Below are 18,326 nucleotides of genomic sequence, written 5' to 3' on the forward strand. Positions count from 1 at the left end.
TCATAGAAAAAAGGGGCCGGTAGTGTAGCCATGCATTTGCTCTAAAGAGCACTTCACTTTGTATCTAGAACTGTTGAATAACAAGTTTATTCTGGCCTTGTTGTAAGCTGCTAATTGGTTTGCTCTTTTCACCTACAGGTTGTGACTGTTTCTCTTCTGTCACTTGTGTGGAAAGTGCCACACACACTCCAGAACAACAACGGCTTTTGCTTGCATATTCCAGTGTTTCTTTTGTCAGCGAGTTCAGCAAAGTTGTAATTCTTCAAGTGCCAGCCCTGAGCTGAGTGAGGAGCCACCAGCAGAAATGGTAAAAATGACAAAATCAAAAACGTTCCAGGCTTACCTGCCAAACTGTCATCGAACCTACAGCTGTATCCACTGCAGAGCCCATCTAGCCAATCACGATGAATTGATCTCCAAGGCAAGTGGTTTGTTTAGAGACCTCATCAATTATTTATTAACCAAAATGGTTATCACTGCTCCTAAGTAGATAAGGGATGCAAATTGATGCGTACTTCAAAGTACTTTCCCTGGGTTCACTCTTGGGTCATACATGTTGTATACAGAGGACTGGGTATATTCTGGAAACTTTTGAACGTGACATAAAGGCTGATCTAATGTATTCCCTGTATTAACAAGCTCTGTCTACTGTCAGGTAGGTAGTATTTGTGAGCTGTCATATCTGAAAAGTCTGCTAAGGAAAACTGTCAGAACAAAACATGGATCTCTGGGTAGAAGAATGATTCTGGTTATGGTTATTCCAGATAAAAATTGTTTTTTACTCTATTTGACTGAAGGTCACAAAACTGGCTGTTTCAACAATGTTCCACTGCTATTACGGAATCTGTAAACACATTTACTTCTGCTGTATACCAGTTCCTAAGGAATATGATTAGCCAGAGATGTTCAAAATAGTTGGACTGTCTGAACTTAAGCTTAGAGGATGTGTGGATCCTTGAAACAGGCTAGGCCTGTCGTCCTTACCTGTTGCTAGAAGAAACCAATATTTGTGATGTATGAAATGCATAGGAAAATTTGGGGATAAATATTTGACAGACTGGTTCATTCTTTGCTTCAAATAAACTCCTGATGGATTTGCTCTTAATGGTGTCCTGGAGAAAACACTTCAGTTGCTTTTCAAACCTCTTAATACAAATTGCTTTCTATATAACTATTTTGTCAAATAAAATTTTTAGTGGCAAACCCTTTATAACTAACTTTATCTGTTGCTTCTGCCTGTTTGTGTGTTCAGCAGTGCTAAGGTGATGCTGCTCATGAGTGCTGAAGAAATGGGGGGGTGGGTTGAGAATGCTGCTACTTCTGAATTGAGGTTTTCTTTGGGTGAGGAGAAAGTATACCTGCGTGCTTATCCCTTAGTGTTACCAGGAAATAATGGGCTTTCCCCATGCAGATTTTCTTGTGTTACTAATTTTTTTTATCTTTGTTTAGATCTCAAGACAACTTTTTGACTTGAATAGTAAAATTGGTGGCAGTTCTTGGCAGTGTTACTTACTGCTTGCTTACTACTGCTCTGCCTGTAGTCTTTTCCCCTAAACAATTCTTTCCCTCAACTTAGTACATGTATTGAAGCATGGAACTACAAATGTGACACACTAAATGTGAAACAGTGAGCTAGCTACATATATGAAATTATGTGAAGAAATTAAGAGGGAGGACTTTTTTACTTGTATTAAGCTGCAAAAGTTCCTCACTTTATAGTGATTGACCTTGTTTTGTTTTAAGGTTAGAAAAAAACAAGAAATATTCAAATAGTAATGTGAATCCATTTGAATTTCATTTGTTTCCATGTTGATTTCAGAATTTGAATATAAGGGGTCTTTTTGGCAACACTGGATTCTAAATTGCAAGCAATCACAGCTTCATTCACTACATGTTCTGGGCCAAAAACTAGTGGGAGGGGTTACATCTTTCCTGAACTTCAGTTTGTAGATGCCTACATAAAGAATGAAACTTTGCTAGCTGTGTCTTTGAGATGTATGAAAATGTGCTACCTGCACAAGCCAATTTATCGTTATCTGTAGTTTTAGCTTTCTCTGCAACTATGAAAGGACTTGACATGTTGCCTAGTGTTGAAATCAACTTGGTTGTTAGTGATTAGAGCATACATGTCTAGATATTTTTACCCTAACCTTGTGTTTTCTGCATCTAGGGAGGAACCTGGGGAAAGGGGGAGGAATGGGAGGAAGGCTGGTTGAGAATAGGAGTCCCAAACTAGGAGGTCATGAGCAGTAGGGATGTTGACAAACATTAGTCTGTACAGCTAAACACATGCACACATGTATGAGCAGTTGCTATAATAATTTGTAACTCGGTCATCTTGGGGGGGGGAAACACTGATTTGAAGGATACATAATGAGAGAACTAATGAACTGTATATGACTTAATTCAAATAAGTGTAATTTTGAAGTGATGTTAGCATGTCTTGGACACTACTGATTTGCATTGTTAACAAGTCTGCAAGTGCTGGATTTTCTGTTTCTTTGGCGAAGACTTCAAAGTGAATGTTAGTATTTTAAAAAGTGTTTATTAGGAGGAATATACCAGTCTTCATTACAATGGGTGGTGTTCAGAGGACAGGGAAAGAACCTGCAGCTTCTTTCAAGAAGCCAATGGATATTTAGAATCATATCCTACTATGACTACAGGCACAGAAGAGAAGTAACCTCTATCAGCAAGCAACCACAGGCCTTAATAAAGAGCAAGGCAAAAAATTGATGCCATAGGAGGCACTTGTTGGATTTAAAATGTTCAAATAACACATAAAAAGCAACCAACAATTTAAAAAATTGACATAATTAAGTTCTGAGGGAAAACTTCTACAAGACTTTTTGAAGTCCAGGGGAGGTTGCCCCTTAAAGTGATTCTAAAATAAGTTTTGTGAAAGGCTTAACTGGAAGAGCTTTCTTCTGTTTTGTTTGTAAATGGTAGAGAATGTGCAGTGATTATTAGCAGTAGTTAATTTTGTAGGAGGCAAATGTTGCTTGAAGAGCGTAAGTTCCAAAGCACTTGAGAATGGCTTGTATCCATTAAGTTCCAGTAATTGTTTAGAAACTCAGTCAAGGTCCAACAAATGACAAAGAAATACAAATACCTAATAGAAATCTTGGAACCTAGTGGCTATATTGCAAAGGATAATGCTTTGTTAGTCAAGGTTGACCTGCTTGAAAGACTGTTGAATCATCTTACAATGTGCCTTAATGCTTGGGATGGATGAAAATCTGGGTTACTTTGTATAGATGCCTGTATAAATATTGTCACTTTCTTCTGTCTCATTCATTGCAAAGCATATCTGACCAGAGGGGGAAAAAGTCATATGAAGTTACAGACAAGACTAGATGTGTCAATATTTTCAAGAACAAGTTCTGCATAAAGGTATATATACATAACTGTCATTGACTTCACTGGGAAATCCTTGCACCTTATGGGTAAAAGAACAATCTTGGTGGTTAAATTTAGTTCTCCAAGGCATTCGGTATGTCTGCTATTATGTTATTGATGAGAAGGAAAAGTCTTCAGCTTAAATAGATGCCAAAACATTTTTAGCCTTGCTTAGCAATCTGTTTTTGTTCTCCACTGTTTAACTGATGAGTTCAAGAGGAATTTTCTTAAGGGTTTATTGTCTTTAAGTAAATGTGCTGTTCTTAGCTTGATTCAATTTGGTAAGCCCCCTTTGCTTATGATGTAAGGAGTACTTGGAAAGATAGTTGAGCCTTGTTGTGGTTTAACCCGCCAGGCAGTTAAATACCGCACAGCTGTTTGCTCACTCCCCAACACACAGTGGGATGGGGGAGAGAATTGTGGAAAAAAGTAAAATTCATGGGTTGAGATCAAGACAGTTTAGTAGGACAGAAAAGGAAGGGGAAATAATAATAATGATAAAAGAATATACAAAGCAAGTGATGCACAATGCAAATTGCTCACCACCTGCTGACCGATGCCCAGTCAGTCCCTGAGCAGTTGTTGCCCCCCTGGGCCAACATCCCCTAGCATGATGTCATATGGTATGGAATATCCCTTTGGCCAGTTTGGGTCAGCTGTCCTGGCTGTGCCCCCCCGAGCTTGTCACTGGCAGGGCATGAGAAGCTGAAAAGTCCTTGACTAGTGCAAGCACTGCTTAGCAACAACTAAAACATCGGTGTGTTATCAACATTATTCTCATGCTAAATCCAAAACACAGCACTGTACCAGCTACTAGGAAGAAAATTAACCAGCTGAAACCAGGACAGGCCTGTTGAATGCTTGAAGGCCATTTTTGTACCCTGCTGAAAAAGTTGAGAATGGGCCTAATTTCATAAATATTCTAGTGATAATTTTTTTCTCTAAGAGGCTTCTAGTTTTTTGGGTTCTGTTTTTTTTTTTCTCTTGGGGGAAGAATCTAGTTTTTGGGAGAGAAGCAGTCTTTGGAAAACATCCAAGAAGAGATTTGAAGGTTTAAAGGAGCTGGAAAGTGTGTAAGAGAAGTGTTCTACTCTACGGGTGTTTTGACATAATTATTTCTGAAATACATTCAAGATGCTGTATAACTCAAGATAACTTGTCCTGCCTGACAGTCTTCACTTTGGGAAATATCATTTGCTAAATCTGCAGGCATGCAGTTTTTTTGGGTGGAATTTAAGGTTGTTCTCTACATATTGAACTTTATAACTTGCTTTATTAAAATCAGTAAATAATTGAACGAAAATGTACTTTCAGAAGGTTTTTTTAATACTTATCATGGAGTCATCTAGAACTTGCCTAGTAAGCAGCTGAGCAGCAGCAGCATCTCTAGTTGTCTGCAGTATTGAGGAGTTGGATCTGAGAGAAATACCAAATGGAACAAATCTTTCTTTCCCTGATAAATTTTTTTTTTGTCTGTAGCTTATGTTGAATTCAATTTTCTGAATTTATTTTGCAAATCTTGAAGTGATGGGATATCCTTACAGTCTCTGATGCACCTTACTGAGAAGATAATTTCAGACATCAGAGCACTTTTATGTGTTTTGGGTTTACCTTAAGAATGCTGCATCTAAGAATACTGTCTTCTGAATTACTCAGTAATATTTCTTTGAATTGCATATTTGTTCAGAATATTAATTCAGGTTGATCTATCTTAGCTTGTAAAGTGAACTCTAGCAAATGAAAGGAAACTCAAGAAGATGAAACCAAAAAAACCCTATGACTTCTTTCATTTCCATTCTTTAAAATTATTTTTCTGTGTTATGAGTAGCTTGCAAGCTGTGCTTAAGAAAGATACTGTTAATGCCATTCTGACTTGCTTATAATAATGCCTGCCATACTTTTAATACATGCTAAGATAGCAGTTTCTCTGGATGTTTTCTGTGGAGCATGATCTCTAGCCACACAATCTAATCCCATCTGTGGGGAATAATTAATTACATAAGCTTTTTAGTAGCTTCCTGTCCCCCACCCATGCCCTTAGGTGTCCCTTAGGGCAGTAAATATGTTCTGCTTAACTGATACTTCCTTTTCTCCTGGGTGAAACAGCTAATCCTGGTGTTAGAGGTAATGATGGGTTTAACTTAGAAGCATAGATCATATCTAATTCTGCAGGTATGTACTAGCATGTAAGTGAAACACTTATAAAGTTTCTTTACTACAAAATGTATTGATGACAGAGGTCTGTCAGGTGACTTGAAAGATCATAATACCAAACTACTGTAGCAGTTGACCTTAGTATAGTTCCTAAGCACAGTTAAACAGTTTTGCTTACACTATCAGACATTCTAGACACTTTCAACTGTGCTGAAACAAGAAAGTTATGGATGTTGTAGATCTTCCTGTAGGAATGGACAGCTAGTCAGAGATGTGGTTTTTCTAGGCAAAAAGTTAAATCATAAATCAATGAAATATTGAGGACCATGAAAAAGCAGACTTAAAGCAAGTTTGTTTTAACTGTGAATATTAATTGAACTGATGAATTGCCCAGCTTCTAAGTAAAAATCCTGGTTGATGTGAGCCATTGATGACAGTTGGTCACACCAGCCTCTATCTTCTAATTCCTCTCCACTGGGTAAGACATTTAAGACTCAGTTTTAATAGAACGTTCTGTTTTAGTTATGATTTATGTATAGTGCTAGCCATCTTGGAAGTGCTGAACAAATCTTGCAAAGTAAAAGTTTGTGTTTGCATAGGTGATGTTTATTCTTCAGAAGAGCAGTTTGTCTGGAGACTGGTTTGAACAGTTATGCCTTTTAGTCCTTGACACTGCCATTTAAAATATTCTCTTCTCTTTCATTTCCTTTGAGGAGTTGACACACAGTGTTTAACCTGTTGGTCTCTTAAAATTCGTATCAGTATAACTGAATCATACAGTGCAAAGTGTGAGAAACTTAGTGCTGGTAAAAACAAATGTTTGTTCAGTATTAATTTTTTTCTGGTTATGCAAAATACTCTATAGCCAAGTTACAAGCTTAGCAAGCAGTTCAAGTGCCAAAATGAGTTGTCCTCTTTCAATTTCTAGTAATAGGATGCATCAGGAAGTAGAGCTCTGATAATAAATCTTTCTTATACCTGTTAGTAGGTGGACCCTACATGTAAATCAATACTCTGTGATCAAGAGAATGCATATGTGACAGATGTATACCTTTCTGTGTTTGAATACAGTTTTTGGGGAAAAAAATCTCATCTATTCAATGTGAATAAGAAACTATGACTGCCAAGCTCTGACAAGTTAAGAAATTCATAAGAAAAATTAAAAGGCACAGGAATTTAAAAATTGATATCTTTACAGTGCTTTTACTTCAGTCAGTGTATAGGTGTTCCATATGGACGGATAGCAGACCATTAAATGCTCAATGACACATTGATGTTGTGGTTTGACACTGGGTTTAAAGGAAAATCTGAGTTGCCTAGACCCAAGTTCTGTATTCCAGAACACAGTAGCACAAGTTGCCACAGGTTGCTGCCAAGTTGTCTGTGAGTGATGTAAACGTGGAGGAGCTCACTCTTTCCAGCTGGGCAAAACCCCCAATTGTTCTATGGCATGTAAATACAATGTTTAGCCTCTAAACATGTATGTAGGTGAGCAAGATGAATCGGCCCAACTCTGCTAACAGGAAGCTAGAGAAGGTGGGAATGGAGGAGCTTTTCACGGTGGGATATTTGTGAACAGATTTTCTTTCTAAAACCCCTGTCCCAGGAAAGGTTGTTTTGTGTTGCTTTTCCCTCTGCTCTACCCTGATAATTCTGAAAATTAGAAGGTAATGAAGATGGCCATTTCTGAGGGGAAAAAAACCCTAGGAGATTACAGCATAGTTAGGGCAACAAAGCAAAGGGTGCAAGAAAAGAAAAGTCAACTTTAAAAATACATCAGGAAAAAAGAACAACTAAAGCAGTACTTTCCAACCTGCAGTTTGTATTTCATTTGGCTAGAATTTTTTTAGCTTATGAAACGAGGGGGGAAGGGCTTCTTTTTCTGCTATTCCTGGTATCCTGTTACTGCCCTCTGCTTAATTTTGAGAAAAGCAGGGTCAAAGGAGAGCTTTTATTAGGTGATGATTAAGTCAAGACTAAACATAAACTTGGCAGAAATAATTGCATAAAGTAGTTCAAAAGGTCTCCTGACTGTTGATTTGTTCTGGAGTCTTTTTCTTTCCCAGCTAGCTGGGGAACTTCAAGTATGGCATAAAAGTAGCTTAAAAAGTGATTGTGTAGGACCAGACAAAAAAAAAACCCACAGATTAATTTGTATGTGACTGGCATGTCTAATTACATGTAAATGGAGAAACTAACACATGATTAATAGGAGAGAGTACTTCTTGGAGTTTGAAAAAAGACTTGTGAATTCTAATTCGCAACAGAGTTTTTAAAGCAAGGAGAAATGGCTGCAACTTCTTTAAGAATTTTTATAATAACTTAACCAAAAATAATGGTCATCATGGCTTTGAAAAGTTGTTTTTCTTAATTTCAGGTACATGGAACAAGAAGTTCTAGTTTAAGTTTACTTCATGAATAAGAGGACCTTTAAAGTGTTTCCCTTGCTTTTTCTTAAATTTTGGGGTTGCACAACTGTAGTTGTCTCTAAATTCATGTGTAGTTGACTCAGGCTAGTTACTCATTTGTTAATGGGGAGTTTTTGAGAGTATATACATAAATAGTTTTTGTCTTCATCTGCAATAAGCATTCTCTGCTTCGTTGTTGATTGTGAGACACTGGCTCTAAGTTAGAGCACTGTTTATTCTACAGAAACTACAGACTAGGTTTTGTACTGTTCTGCCAGTTTTGTGATGCGTTTTCAAGTATCTCAGGAGAACGGAACTAGTGATGGGTTTGTTTTAATGGTAGGTGTAAGGATTACTTTCTGGCAGAGCTGTTCAGACTCTGTACTCAACTGAGTCTCTGTCAGGGTCAGTCCTACTTGAAGTTTTAGGCTGTGCAGTACAGTGAAAGCTATCTTTTTTTCCTCGCCTTGTGAAAAAGACTTGCAGTTCTGGATAATGGAGAGAGTACCTTTTCTTTTGTCTTTGCTATAAATGAAGAAATATGTTCTGTGCCCAAAAATCTTCATTTAATAATGCTTTTAAATGGTTGCTAAAATATAAAATATTAATGCTATAAACTGTTAAGTAAACTTCTCATATTAAGGTGAGATTTTATGAGTAGCTAAGGGCTGTATGTAACTACACTGCCAACATTGCTACTTACAGTAGTCCAGAGTCATGGATTTCTTTTAACATTCTTTGTTGCAGTATGTAATCTGGTTAATGTTGATGAAAACATGTTCATTTATATACACTTCCCTTTTAGATCTTTTTTTGCAAACTGTTCTGAGTAAGTAGTTAAGGTACAACAGTTACTGGTGTTGTGTTACTAATCATTAGACTGGCAAAATATCTATTTTGGTGTCAAGTGATTTCTAATTATATAACTAAATACCTGTCAGAAGAAGAATCCATTGCAGAAAGGTCCTTCTGCCTGTGGTTCCATGCCTAATGTTACTAAAATCATTCAAAAATATCCATGGTGAGATTTTCCTTCCAAAAACTTTCCATGTTGATCTAATGTAGATTTCAGAAAAGTTGGTCTTTGATCTTCAATACTAGAACTGCAAGGATTCTTAAAAACAATTGTACTTTCTCTTCAGCATGGATAAAATTGTTAATTTTCTTTGAAAGTGGGTTAGGGAAGGGAAATTCTGGGAAAAAAGAAATTAAGACAGTTTAGGAATTTTTTTAAATGGAATTCATCATGGAAGAGAAAAAAACTCCAGTGTGATCCTGTTTGAATGGGAAATAATGGCTATGTCTAAATTACCAAGTAATTCAATACAGAAGGAACAAATCAACAGATGAAAGCAGTGATGTGTCTTACAGACACTGTGAATGTTTTACCTATGGCTGGATCTAGTCTGCTCACAAGTTTTGCCAGGATGTTTGTAGCTCAAGGCTGTCTGATCATAGGTTCAGGCCTTTCTCTTCATTAGCGTTTGTAGAGTGCACAGTAGAAGAGCTTCTGGTTTAGTTCAGTACAGAAGGAACAAAGATGTAGTTCATAGGCACTGAAACTGCTCTGCAAGCCAAACCAATCCCCAGTAAGTGTGGTTGATTAGGGGTTTTACTTCAAAACTGTGCTACTGCTCCAAACTAAAACATTAATTTAGATCCAGCCAAGAAAGTCTAACAGTCATCTTTTGTCCATAATCTCTCAGGAATGTGAGAGATTTGAAAGCATATGGCTGTGCTGAGCCATTTGATGGTAACAGTTGTTTTATTAAAATAAAGCTGAGGTTATAAACTGATCAGATGCATTTCCTGAATACAGTATGCTGGTTTTATGATTGGTCCAGAATTTTGCTGGTCTTACATCAAATGATGCAATGAAATTGAAATAAATCATCTTTTGGGTGCAGCGGGAGAAGACAGAGGAGATGGAAATAATTCCCTTTGAGTTAAAAGCAAATTTTAACTAGCATGAAGGATGTCTAGGAAAATGAGAATGGATATCTTGCACAGAGGGGTAGGAAAAAAGTATGTTTTGTTTGCATTACAGATGTCTTAATTTAAACAATACTTAACAACTTAAAACAGTTGCTGAAAACCTAATGTGGGTGAAAACTTTGACCAGGCTTTCCTATAAAGAGTTGGTATAAACTTTTAACTTAAAGTAATTCATTTGAAATAGTTTATATCTGTATTATGTTTATATGCTTACTAACACATCCTTCTGGAACTATTTTCTTGTTTGGTGGGTTTTTTGTGAGTTTTAACAAGTGCAATTTTTTTTAATGCAGTCCTTCCAGGGAAGCCAGGGACGAGCCTACCTCTTTAATTCTGTGTAAGTATGTTGTTGTGGTTATGCACACTACCTACAGAGTGTAATTTTTTTTGTATGCTTCATAAGTGAAAAACAGTAGGAATTAGTGTAGCTGCACTTTGCCCTGTTCTTTTTAACATTGGCTTTACTCACCAGCAACAGTTATTACAGAGCTCAGTTACTGAGCTGATTGGTAAGTATGCCTATGCACATATTATCTTATATTTTAAGTAATTCTGCTAATAGCTGAAAGTTTAGGGGAGGGTGTTATGAAATTCCTTTTGTGTATGTAATGGTAACTGTCTTGAGTAAGAATTGCCATTCTGAGATATTCCAGTGACTCTAAATTTGCTTTAGACAACTCTGCTGTAGTCTAAAGAAGAATTTTCCAGTGTGATATACAGGTTAATGTTCCAGTAAACTTGGTACATCTTAAATGACCTTCAATATTGCAAATGTGCTAGAGGCAGAAGGTGTCTGATCTTATCAAGCCTAACATTTGCAATTTTAAGCAAGTCCTACCCATGATATAGGGTTCTTTGAATTTGCTAATAGATGTATTTTTAAGTTTCTAATATGCAGGATTGCGTTTTTGTCTTTATTTTTCAGCAGTTTATTGTGTTGCAGCATTTTGGAAAAAAGAAGTGCAGTTAAGTGTGTCAGTCTATTTTAGACCAGGATAATGGAACTGTAACTGTAAAGGATTTGATTGCAGATCCTTGAAATTCTTTTTATATGTAGTTGTTCAGTGGTGACTTGGGACTTCTAGTGTAATTGTAGTAGTAAGAATCTGGTAATACAATAGCAAAAATGGCAAAATTTTGCTCTTGTATAACACTGTCTAAACTTCATTTAATGGTCTTGCCTGATGTTTTCTGCATAGACTCTTATTCATGAAAAAGCTTGATGCAGTACTTCATGGGATGTTTTGTTTTTATATTGCTGTTTGTTCATTATGGCTTAGTCTGCTGATCTGTAGCAAAGAAATATTTATGAGGCTTTTTCCTTGCTGCTATTTTGGAGTTGGTTCTGAATTCAACTGTTGGTGCTGATTTACTGCTACAGACTTCCATTATAGACATCTCAAATTGTTTTTGAAGAAAAGTCCAAAACTATAGAGGTGTCCAGTTACTGTTTAGTGTTTTGTTCTCTGGAACTTTAACTATTTAGCTTGTCTTTGATGGGAGTAAGTGGGCATGACCAACAATTTGCTGTTTAGACTAGTCACTTGAAAAACAAAAAACAAAACCCTTTTTTCTTCCTGTCCCTTCAGCTCAGTGTAACAGAGGAAGTGCCTTTTACAGCATTGAATAAGTTAGGCACTTTTTAAACTATTCCTTGTCCTCTGGAGAAAAGGTGGGTAACAGGTAAGAAAAGAAACACTCTTGTGCAGTTAATGTAGAGCAATTTCTCCTTTTTTTTTTTTTCAGGGTAAATGTGGGCTGTGGTCCAGCAGAGGAGCGAGTTCTTCTGACAGGTTTACATGCTGTAGCAGATATCTATTGTGAAAACTGTAAAACCACTCTTGGATGGAAATACGTAAGCAATATACTTAAGTCTTCAATAAATGGTTGTATGTTGAAGCACAGATATTTGAGTAGGCCATTGAGTAGCACCTATCCTGGTAGTTTAGGTGAGTTAGCTCTAGTGCTTTTGTATATATCAGACTGTAATGTAGTTTTGCTTCCTTACATCTGCTGTAGGGTTGTAGTAGATAACTTTATTCTGGACTGCAAAACAAGCATAAACTACAGGTGCTATTACAGCTATCTAATACTTCTGTAATATCTTTTTGCAAGATTACCAACCACATACACTAAACTGGATGGAAGAAATTGTCAAAGTGGGCCTTTAATTTCTTGGGTTGCAAGAGTTGGTTCATGTAGCAAAAATACAAATTATGATAAATGGTACTGAGCATGTTTACACTGCTTACAACGAATGTGAACTTGATTCTGTTGTTTGAAAAGTTACTGTGCACTTGCACAGTTACCTGTAACACTTGCAGCTGTGTTGCAAGTTTGATGTTTTGAAAATGTTAGCTTCTGGGTGTTGCATGTCGATTTTCATGGATTGAGTATAGCTTCAGATCTTATAGAAGGAAGTTGTCCTAATGCATTCCCTCTGAATGACCTTTTGAAAAGGTTCCTGTTCCCTCTTTTCATTGCTTCTGGGAATAAGGAAACTGAACACACATAACATGCCACTTCCTAACCTTCACTTAAAAAAAGCATTAAAATTCCCTAAGCGGTGAGAGAATGTGGAAAGTTCTAAAGCAAGATCTGTTGCGCAGTAGATCTGCTGATTCCGCTTATGCGAAGTTTACTCCTATTTCCTTCTCAACCCTCTTCATCCTCTCTTTCCTCCTTCCCACCCTTGATTCGGTGTAACTGATACGGGATGTTAACTGTAGTGTCTCCTGGTTTGTATTTTTAATGCAAGTTTGATGTTTAAAATACTTAATTTCCCCAGCTTAATTCAGTGTCTTGATTTTTCTTCTTTACAGGAACATGCTTTTGAGAGCAGTCAGAAATACAAAGAAGGAAAATTTATCATTGAACTTGCCCACATGATAAAAGACAATGGCTGGGAGTGAATCATAACCTTTTTCCTTCTGTTTGGACAATATTCTGTGGAACATGCTTTACAAAGACTAACGCGAAGTAAAGGAAGAGCTTGGCTAGAGTGGCCCTGAGAATATCACTGAACTCTGAAACCTCACAAATGAGTAGTGTAGTGTAAGTGGCTATTTCAGGCCATGTTTGCCTTTTCTCCTTGTGTAAGTTCCCTCTTTTTGTACATGTATTATTGTGTGAACAGTTGTTTTGGAACATTTTGGATGACCTTTTTCTAAGCTCTCTCAAACTAGAGAAACAGTTCACTAATTGAAAACGGATTTTACTGGTTAGCATCTATCTTTGATCTATGCCTTTAATGCTACCTTCTGCTGTGCATGCTTCTTGCCTAAACACCTACACTCCGGTCCTGTAGAAGTTCTATATCTGAGCAGTCTGAAAGAATGTATGGGATGGGGTGCTTTTTTATATGTAGCAATTTCTGATGTGTTTGGCAGTGAAGAGGATGCAGTATTGTAGTTATTAATTTCTTTTTTTAAATTTGAGTGTACCACAACCTATGTACATCTTGTAGGTGAATTGGTTAAAGGTACAGTGCTCACTTTAAAAAATTTCAATTGCACTGACTGAAGTTAGCAGGTCTCAAGTTGTTAGAAAGGTTATGCTGGAGGTTTGGTATCTTAATGAAATACCTTAGAAGGATCGTAAATCAATAATGCTATATAACATCTTCATTTAAGACCAACGTATTCCCTAAGGATTTTGCTGGATAAGAAATTTATAAAACTATAGCTTGCAAGATTAAAAAGGCAGAAAAATATATGCATCTTCTATTTTGGAAAAAAAAATTAGTTGGTGTATTAAAAAAAGTTTTGGTACTGTACCTTTGCCAGTAACAGGGACTTGTGCATCAGTAAAGTTTTATGGCTGGTTCCATGTAACTGTATAGTCCTAATGCACTGGACAAAGAGGTTGATATCAAGGAAAACTTGTTGAAGTATTCTGCTTCTGCTACAGTTGAACAAAAGTATTTATTTTTGTGAGAAATGGCCAGAGCCTATGACATGAAAATTAATATGTACCTGTAGGAAAAGGAGGGGCAATAAGAGGGAAAGGAAGTTTGACTCATTTTTTCATAAAATAAAATAACAAGATAGTTTTTAGAACTTGGGGGGTGGGGAAAGGGTTTCTTGGTTTGCTGGCTAAATCATTCCCAAGTACCTTTTTATAATAAAAATTTATATGAAACTTAACTTCTCTTTTGTTCTCATGCTGTTTCTTAAATGGAATGAGTTAATGAGAGAGAGACTTCTGGAAAGTGTATGCACCATATCAGCTGTTGGTATCTGTGCATGCAAATTCTGAGCAAATATGAAGAAATGTTCTGTAAATTTGCTAACTTTATTTTCAAATTAAACAGTCTCTGAAGACTTTTGTATTTTAGTCCTTTTAAAGTTTGAGGACAAAATGTTTGGGAAAAACCTTTAACACTACATAAATACTATAACTGAACAATATGGAAGCCTTGCAATACAAAATCATTTTCTCTCAATAACAATTCTAATATGGCACCTGCAAAATTAGTCATAGGTGCTGTTGCTGCTGTTACATTTTTGGAAATCTCTGATAGGCTTTCTGAACTCTGCTGCACTTTAGAAATTTTGTCATACATGAAAAATTATGCCAATGGGTAGGGGCAATACAAATCTTTAAAACCAGCTTTCTGGTGTCTTTGTGGAGAGGATGAGAGAGAAGAGAGTTCACCTATGTGTACGCATTCTCTGTGATGCAGGCTGGCTAAACTGCATTCAAGATGTTGTAGTGATCTATACCTAGGAATTAAAAATGTAAGAATTAGAAATAGTTAAAGCTGTTGGGTTTCAGTCCAGAGACCTGAGGTGGTACATTCATGTTCAATCTGGATTTTGTGGCTTACATGTTACTACTTCATGTGCACATCATCAGGCTTCAAAGTCTCCTTTTTAACAATGTTACTGATGCAAGATGGGCTTGGTGTTGCCTGTCTCTTGATCTTTTTGACCTGGAATTCTTGGGATTTTGTTTTCCTCCACTGTAATGTATGTTGCCAAGGAAGAAGGCACTAAAACTTCTATCAGCAAAAAGTTTGTGTTGGCTTCAAAGTCCAGTTGCAATGTTGATACTTGTGAACATGCTTATGTGAAGTTTGTATATCTTCGGGCTTTTCTTATCTCCTGGCTACAGACTTGTTGAAGCAGTACACTGGACTGAAGACAAAAGTAATGGCTGCTTTTCAGTAGAGAGTTGAAATTAAAGAAAATATGTAAAGTATTAAAGACTTTTCTCTCTAAAATTGGGGGTTTGGCTGTCTTGTGTTAGCAAGTTAATGCTGTCTGTAACACCATCTGATTCTTACTTAGAAATTCAACCTCTTTCTTCAGTGCATTATTTATATTTCAAACTGGACATTTTCACCAAAACCTTAATTAACTTTGATGCCAAAGGTTGGGACTTCATCAAGTGCTTAGCACATAGAGCTTCAGACTACTGGCATAAAGAGTTAATGATCTATACGTGATGTTTATGGCTTTTAAGAGAACCAAACAAAGCAATATTCTTTTTGGTCTTTCAAGAGTGGATGCTTAGAAGCAGTAAAGAGTAGAACTAGTACAGAATTGCTATTTCATGCTGCCATGTAACAATTCCTGAGGCTCATTCTATTGAGGGAATATGTGAATTTTCTTCCTGTGTTGCTTGGCAGTGTCAATGATTATTTTCTCCCCTTGTAAAGATATAGAGAGTTCTTGTTGTTGGTTTTGGTGAAAGTAAAATCCAGATAGCAATGGCTGCTGGCTGATGTGAAGAGGTCAGTCTGGTCACTGAACCCTCCAGCAGTCATTTGAAAGAAAAATAAGCTTACTTGAAAAAAAAATCTTACTAAAGCATTTTCCCTCTAACCAATTTTTGTAATATATTAAAGATTATATTTAAAGTTTGTATGTGTTTGCTCTGGGCAAGTTTACTTCCCCTCCAACTTGAGCACTTTTGTTACTTGTACTGGTTATTTTTATTGTTGGTCTTAACATTTATTTTGTATTTTGTTTTTTATAAACTGTAACAAAAAGCTTTTGTGAACCTTTGTTTCTTGCTGGCTCTTTCTTGGACCAAATGAACTGACTATGAGCTGGCTTAGAAGAAAAGTTCATTGGGATGCATAGGAATTTGCTAGCAAAAATGTACATGTATTGAAAGTTTTTTTCCTCTGAACCTCTAAAGCCACACCTGTCCTAAAGTAATTAATCATAATTTGATGTGAGTTTAGTAATCTGACCACACATTCTGTCTAGGTCCAAAATAATGGCTGTAACAGTGGTGTTCCAGGACTGAGTCTGCCTCCAAACACTATAGAGGTATTCTTTGGCTGGTCACTCTAAGTACCTTTTTGATTAATAAAAGGCAATGCTGCCATCTATAAAAATTCTGTTAAGCTGCAAATTTGCTGTGAAGTAAGCTGCAGAATTTGGTGAGGGATTGCTGACACATCAGCCTAACCAGTCTTGCTATATGCTTTTAGCAGTCTAGTAATCTCAATTTTATCTGCCAGTAAGAAGAGCCAGAATGTGAATTTCCCTTGTTCATTGTAAGCTATACAATGACAAACTGTATTAATGAAGTTTGTTATAATTCCATCTTAATTTCCCACTAGCAAGGCCTAGTATAATGGCTAATCTGAGTGGTATGCCTTGCATGCTTGCAGTCTTTCGCAATCCATGGGGGAGGAGGGGGAATAGTTTATGAAATTTCTTTGAATTAAAATCTGGCCTCAGAGGTTCTGACAAATAGTCATTACTGTGCCCATAACCAAATGGTCATCCGTATTTCTTATTGGTATATCAAGTTAGTGCAAGAGTTCATGAATGCTGTGTACCATTTTTGGTGGACTTACGCTTCCCTCTGAATAATGCTTGTAGAGCTCTTTCTGCACGCTCATCTCAGCAGTCAGATTGCAACAGTAGTGATCTACAGTCTCACAGACCAAATTTTGAACATCTCCATTCTTTGATAATGGCAATGAGCGGAAGAAGCTGTCAAATTATTGTTAAACTTTTTGGACATTTTATTGTACTTCATTGAAACTCATGTTAAGCCAACCAGCAGTATAAACACTTACTGCAAAAGGAACAGACACTTCAGAGGTTTCTTTTAAAAGGACTGTTACAAATGGTTTAAGGCCTAAAGCATGAGTCATAAATGGCATTTGAGTTGTGCCTCATCGTTTCTTAAACTCTTTACAATGCTTTCTTTTACAGGTGACATGGCTGTGTTGCTGTTTTGTCCTAGCAATACTGTACATTATTTGTTGTTTCACTATATTGCATCTACTTGAGGTATCACAATAAAAGCTTTCAATTGTTTTGTTGAGTTGCTTGTTATTTTTGTGCTGTCTTTTCTTGCTAATTTAGATTCTCATGCTTTATTCTCTGATAAGACTAGAGGGAAAAGCCAGTGCTCTTAGTTACTCTTAAACTTCTAAATGTGGGTTGAATCTGATTTTTACAAGGTTTTTAAGAATGTCACTAAACACTTGGTTTTTTCCTTTTGCTAATCTTTCCAAAATATAGAAAGTTGCATTGCTACTTGTAGAGCTTTTGCCCATTTTGAGCCAATCATGGAACTTCTGCAAAGTGCTTTCAAAAAGAGTCAGTCTGTGCACACCCTAAAACTAACTTTCAAAGAAATTGAAGGAAGTGTGGGCGTGCTTTCTGTTGTGTTATCTTGGTCATCCATAGACCAGAGGAGCACTCTGAGCACAGGCATTCAATCTGTTATTTCTGCTTTGGTTGAGAGGAACTTCTGTAGTTTCTCTAATCAGATTAATGGTCGTCTTACGTGTGAATGGAGTTAAAGTCCCTGCTGTGAGTCAGTAACAAGGATGTGATAAAGATTGGTCTTCTCCATCCAAGAGCCCAGGTCATAGTGGGCTTCATACTGACTTGAATTTATTCCACCAGTGTATTTGCAGGAGGCAGTGTGCTGTGTGTGTAACTGTGAAGGGCTCTTACCAACATTGAGACATGAACTTTTCCCTGAAGATCATGTCAGTACATCACCAGCTGTCTGTAGCAGCAGGCCTAACAGTGGCTCTCAGACTCTACAGTGGAAAAATTTCTGTGCAAAATAGCAAGTTTGGATAAGAAGGGATGATTAAATAGGAGGGAGATGGTTTCCATGATAAGCTGGCTACTTTCCTACTGTAGCCCCATATGTGGTTTGCTTGTTTACAGTGAGGGGACGCTTGGCTCATGTTCAACCTGCCATCCACTGTAACGCCCAGGTCCTTTTCAGTTTGAAAATCCAGTCTATGGCAGTCATTGATGGTTTACTAAATTGTTAGGCTGAGCAAAGTGATGTTTTCTCCTGAAGATTAATCTGAAGATGGCCATATTGATCTTAATGGTTGTGATTACAAAAGCAAAGGTAAACTGGGACTTTATTATG

At 36.9% G+C, this 18,326-nt stretch overlaps 1 protein-coding gene across 1 annotated transcript; it reads left to right on the plus strand.

Moving 5' to 3' along the window:
• Positions 1–221: 221 nt before the first annotated feature.
• On the plus strand, positions 222–17,249 carry LOC143167605 (protein yippee-like 1). Its single transcript, XM_076353211.1, has 4 exons — positions 222–421; positions 10,250–10,293; positions 11,703–11,811; positions 12,779–17,249. The coding sequence occupies exons 1-4, from the start codon at positions 305–307 to the stop codon at positions 12,866–12,868; spliced, it is 360 nt and encodes a 119-aa protein (XP_076209326.1). The 5' UTR covers positions 222–304; the 3' UTR covers positions 12,869–17,249.
• The last annotated feature ends 1,077 nt before the right edge of the window (positions 17,250–18,326 follow it).

The sequence above is a fragment of the Aptenodytes patagonicus genome, chromosome 15, assembly GCF_965638725.1.
Source record: "Aptenodytes patagonicus chromosome 15, bAptPat1.pri.cur, whole genome shotgun sequence".
Lineage (NCBI taxonomy): Eukaryota > Metazoa > Chordata > Aves > Sphenisciformes > Spheniscidae > Aptenodytes > Aptenodytes patagonicus.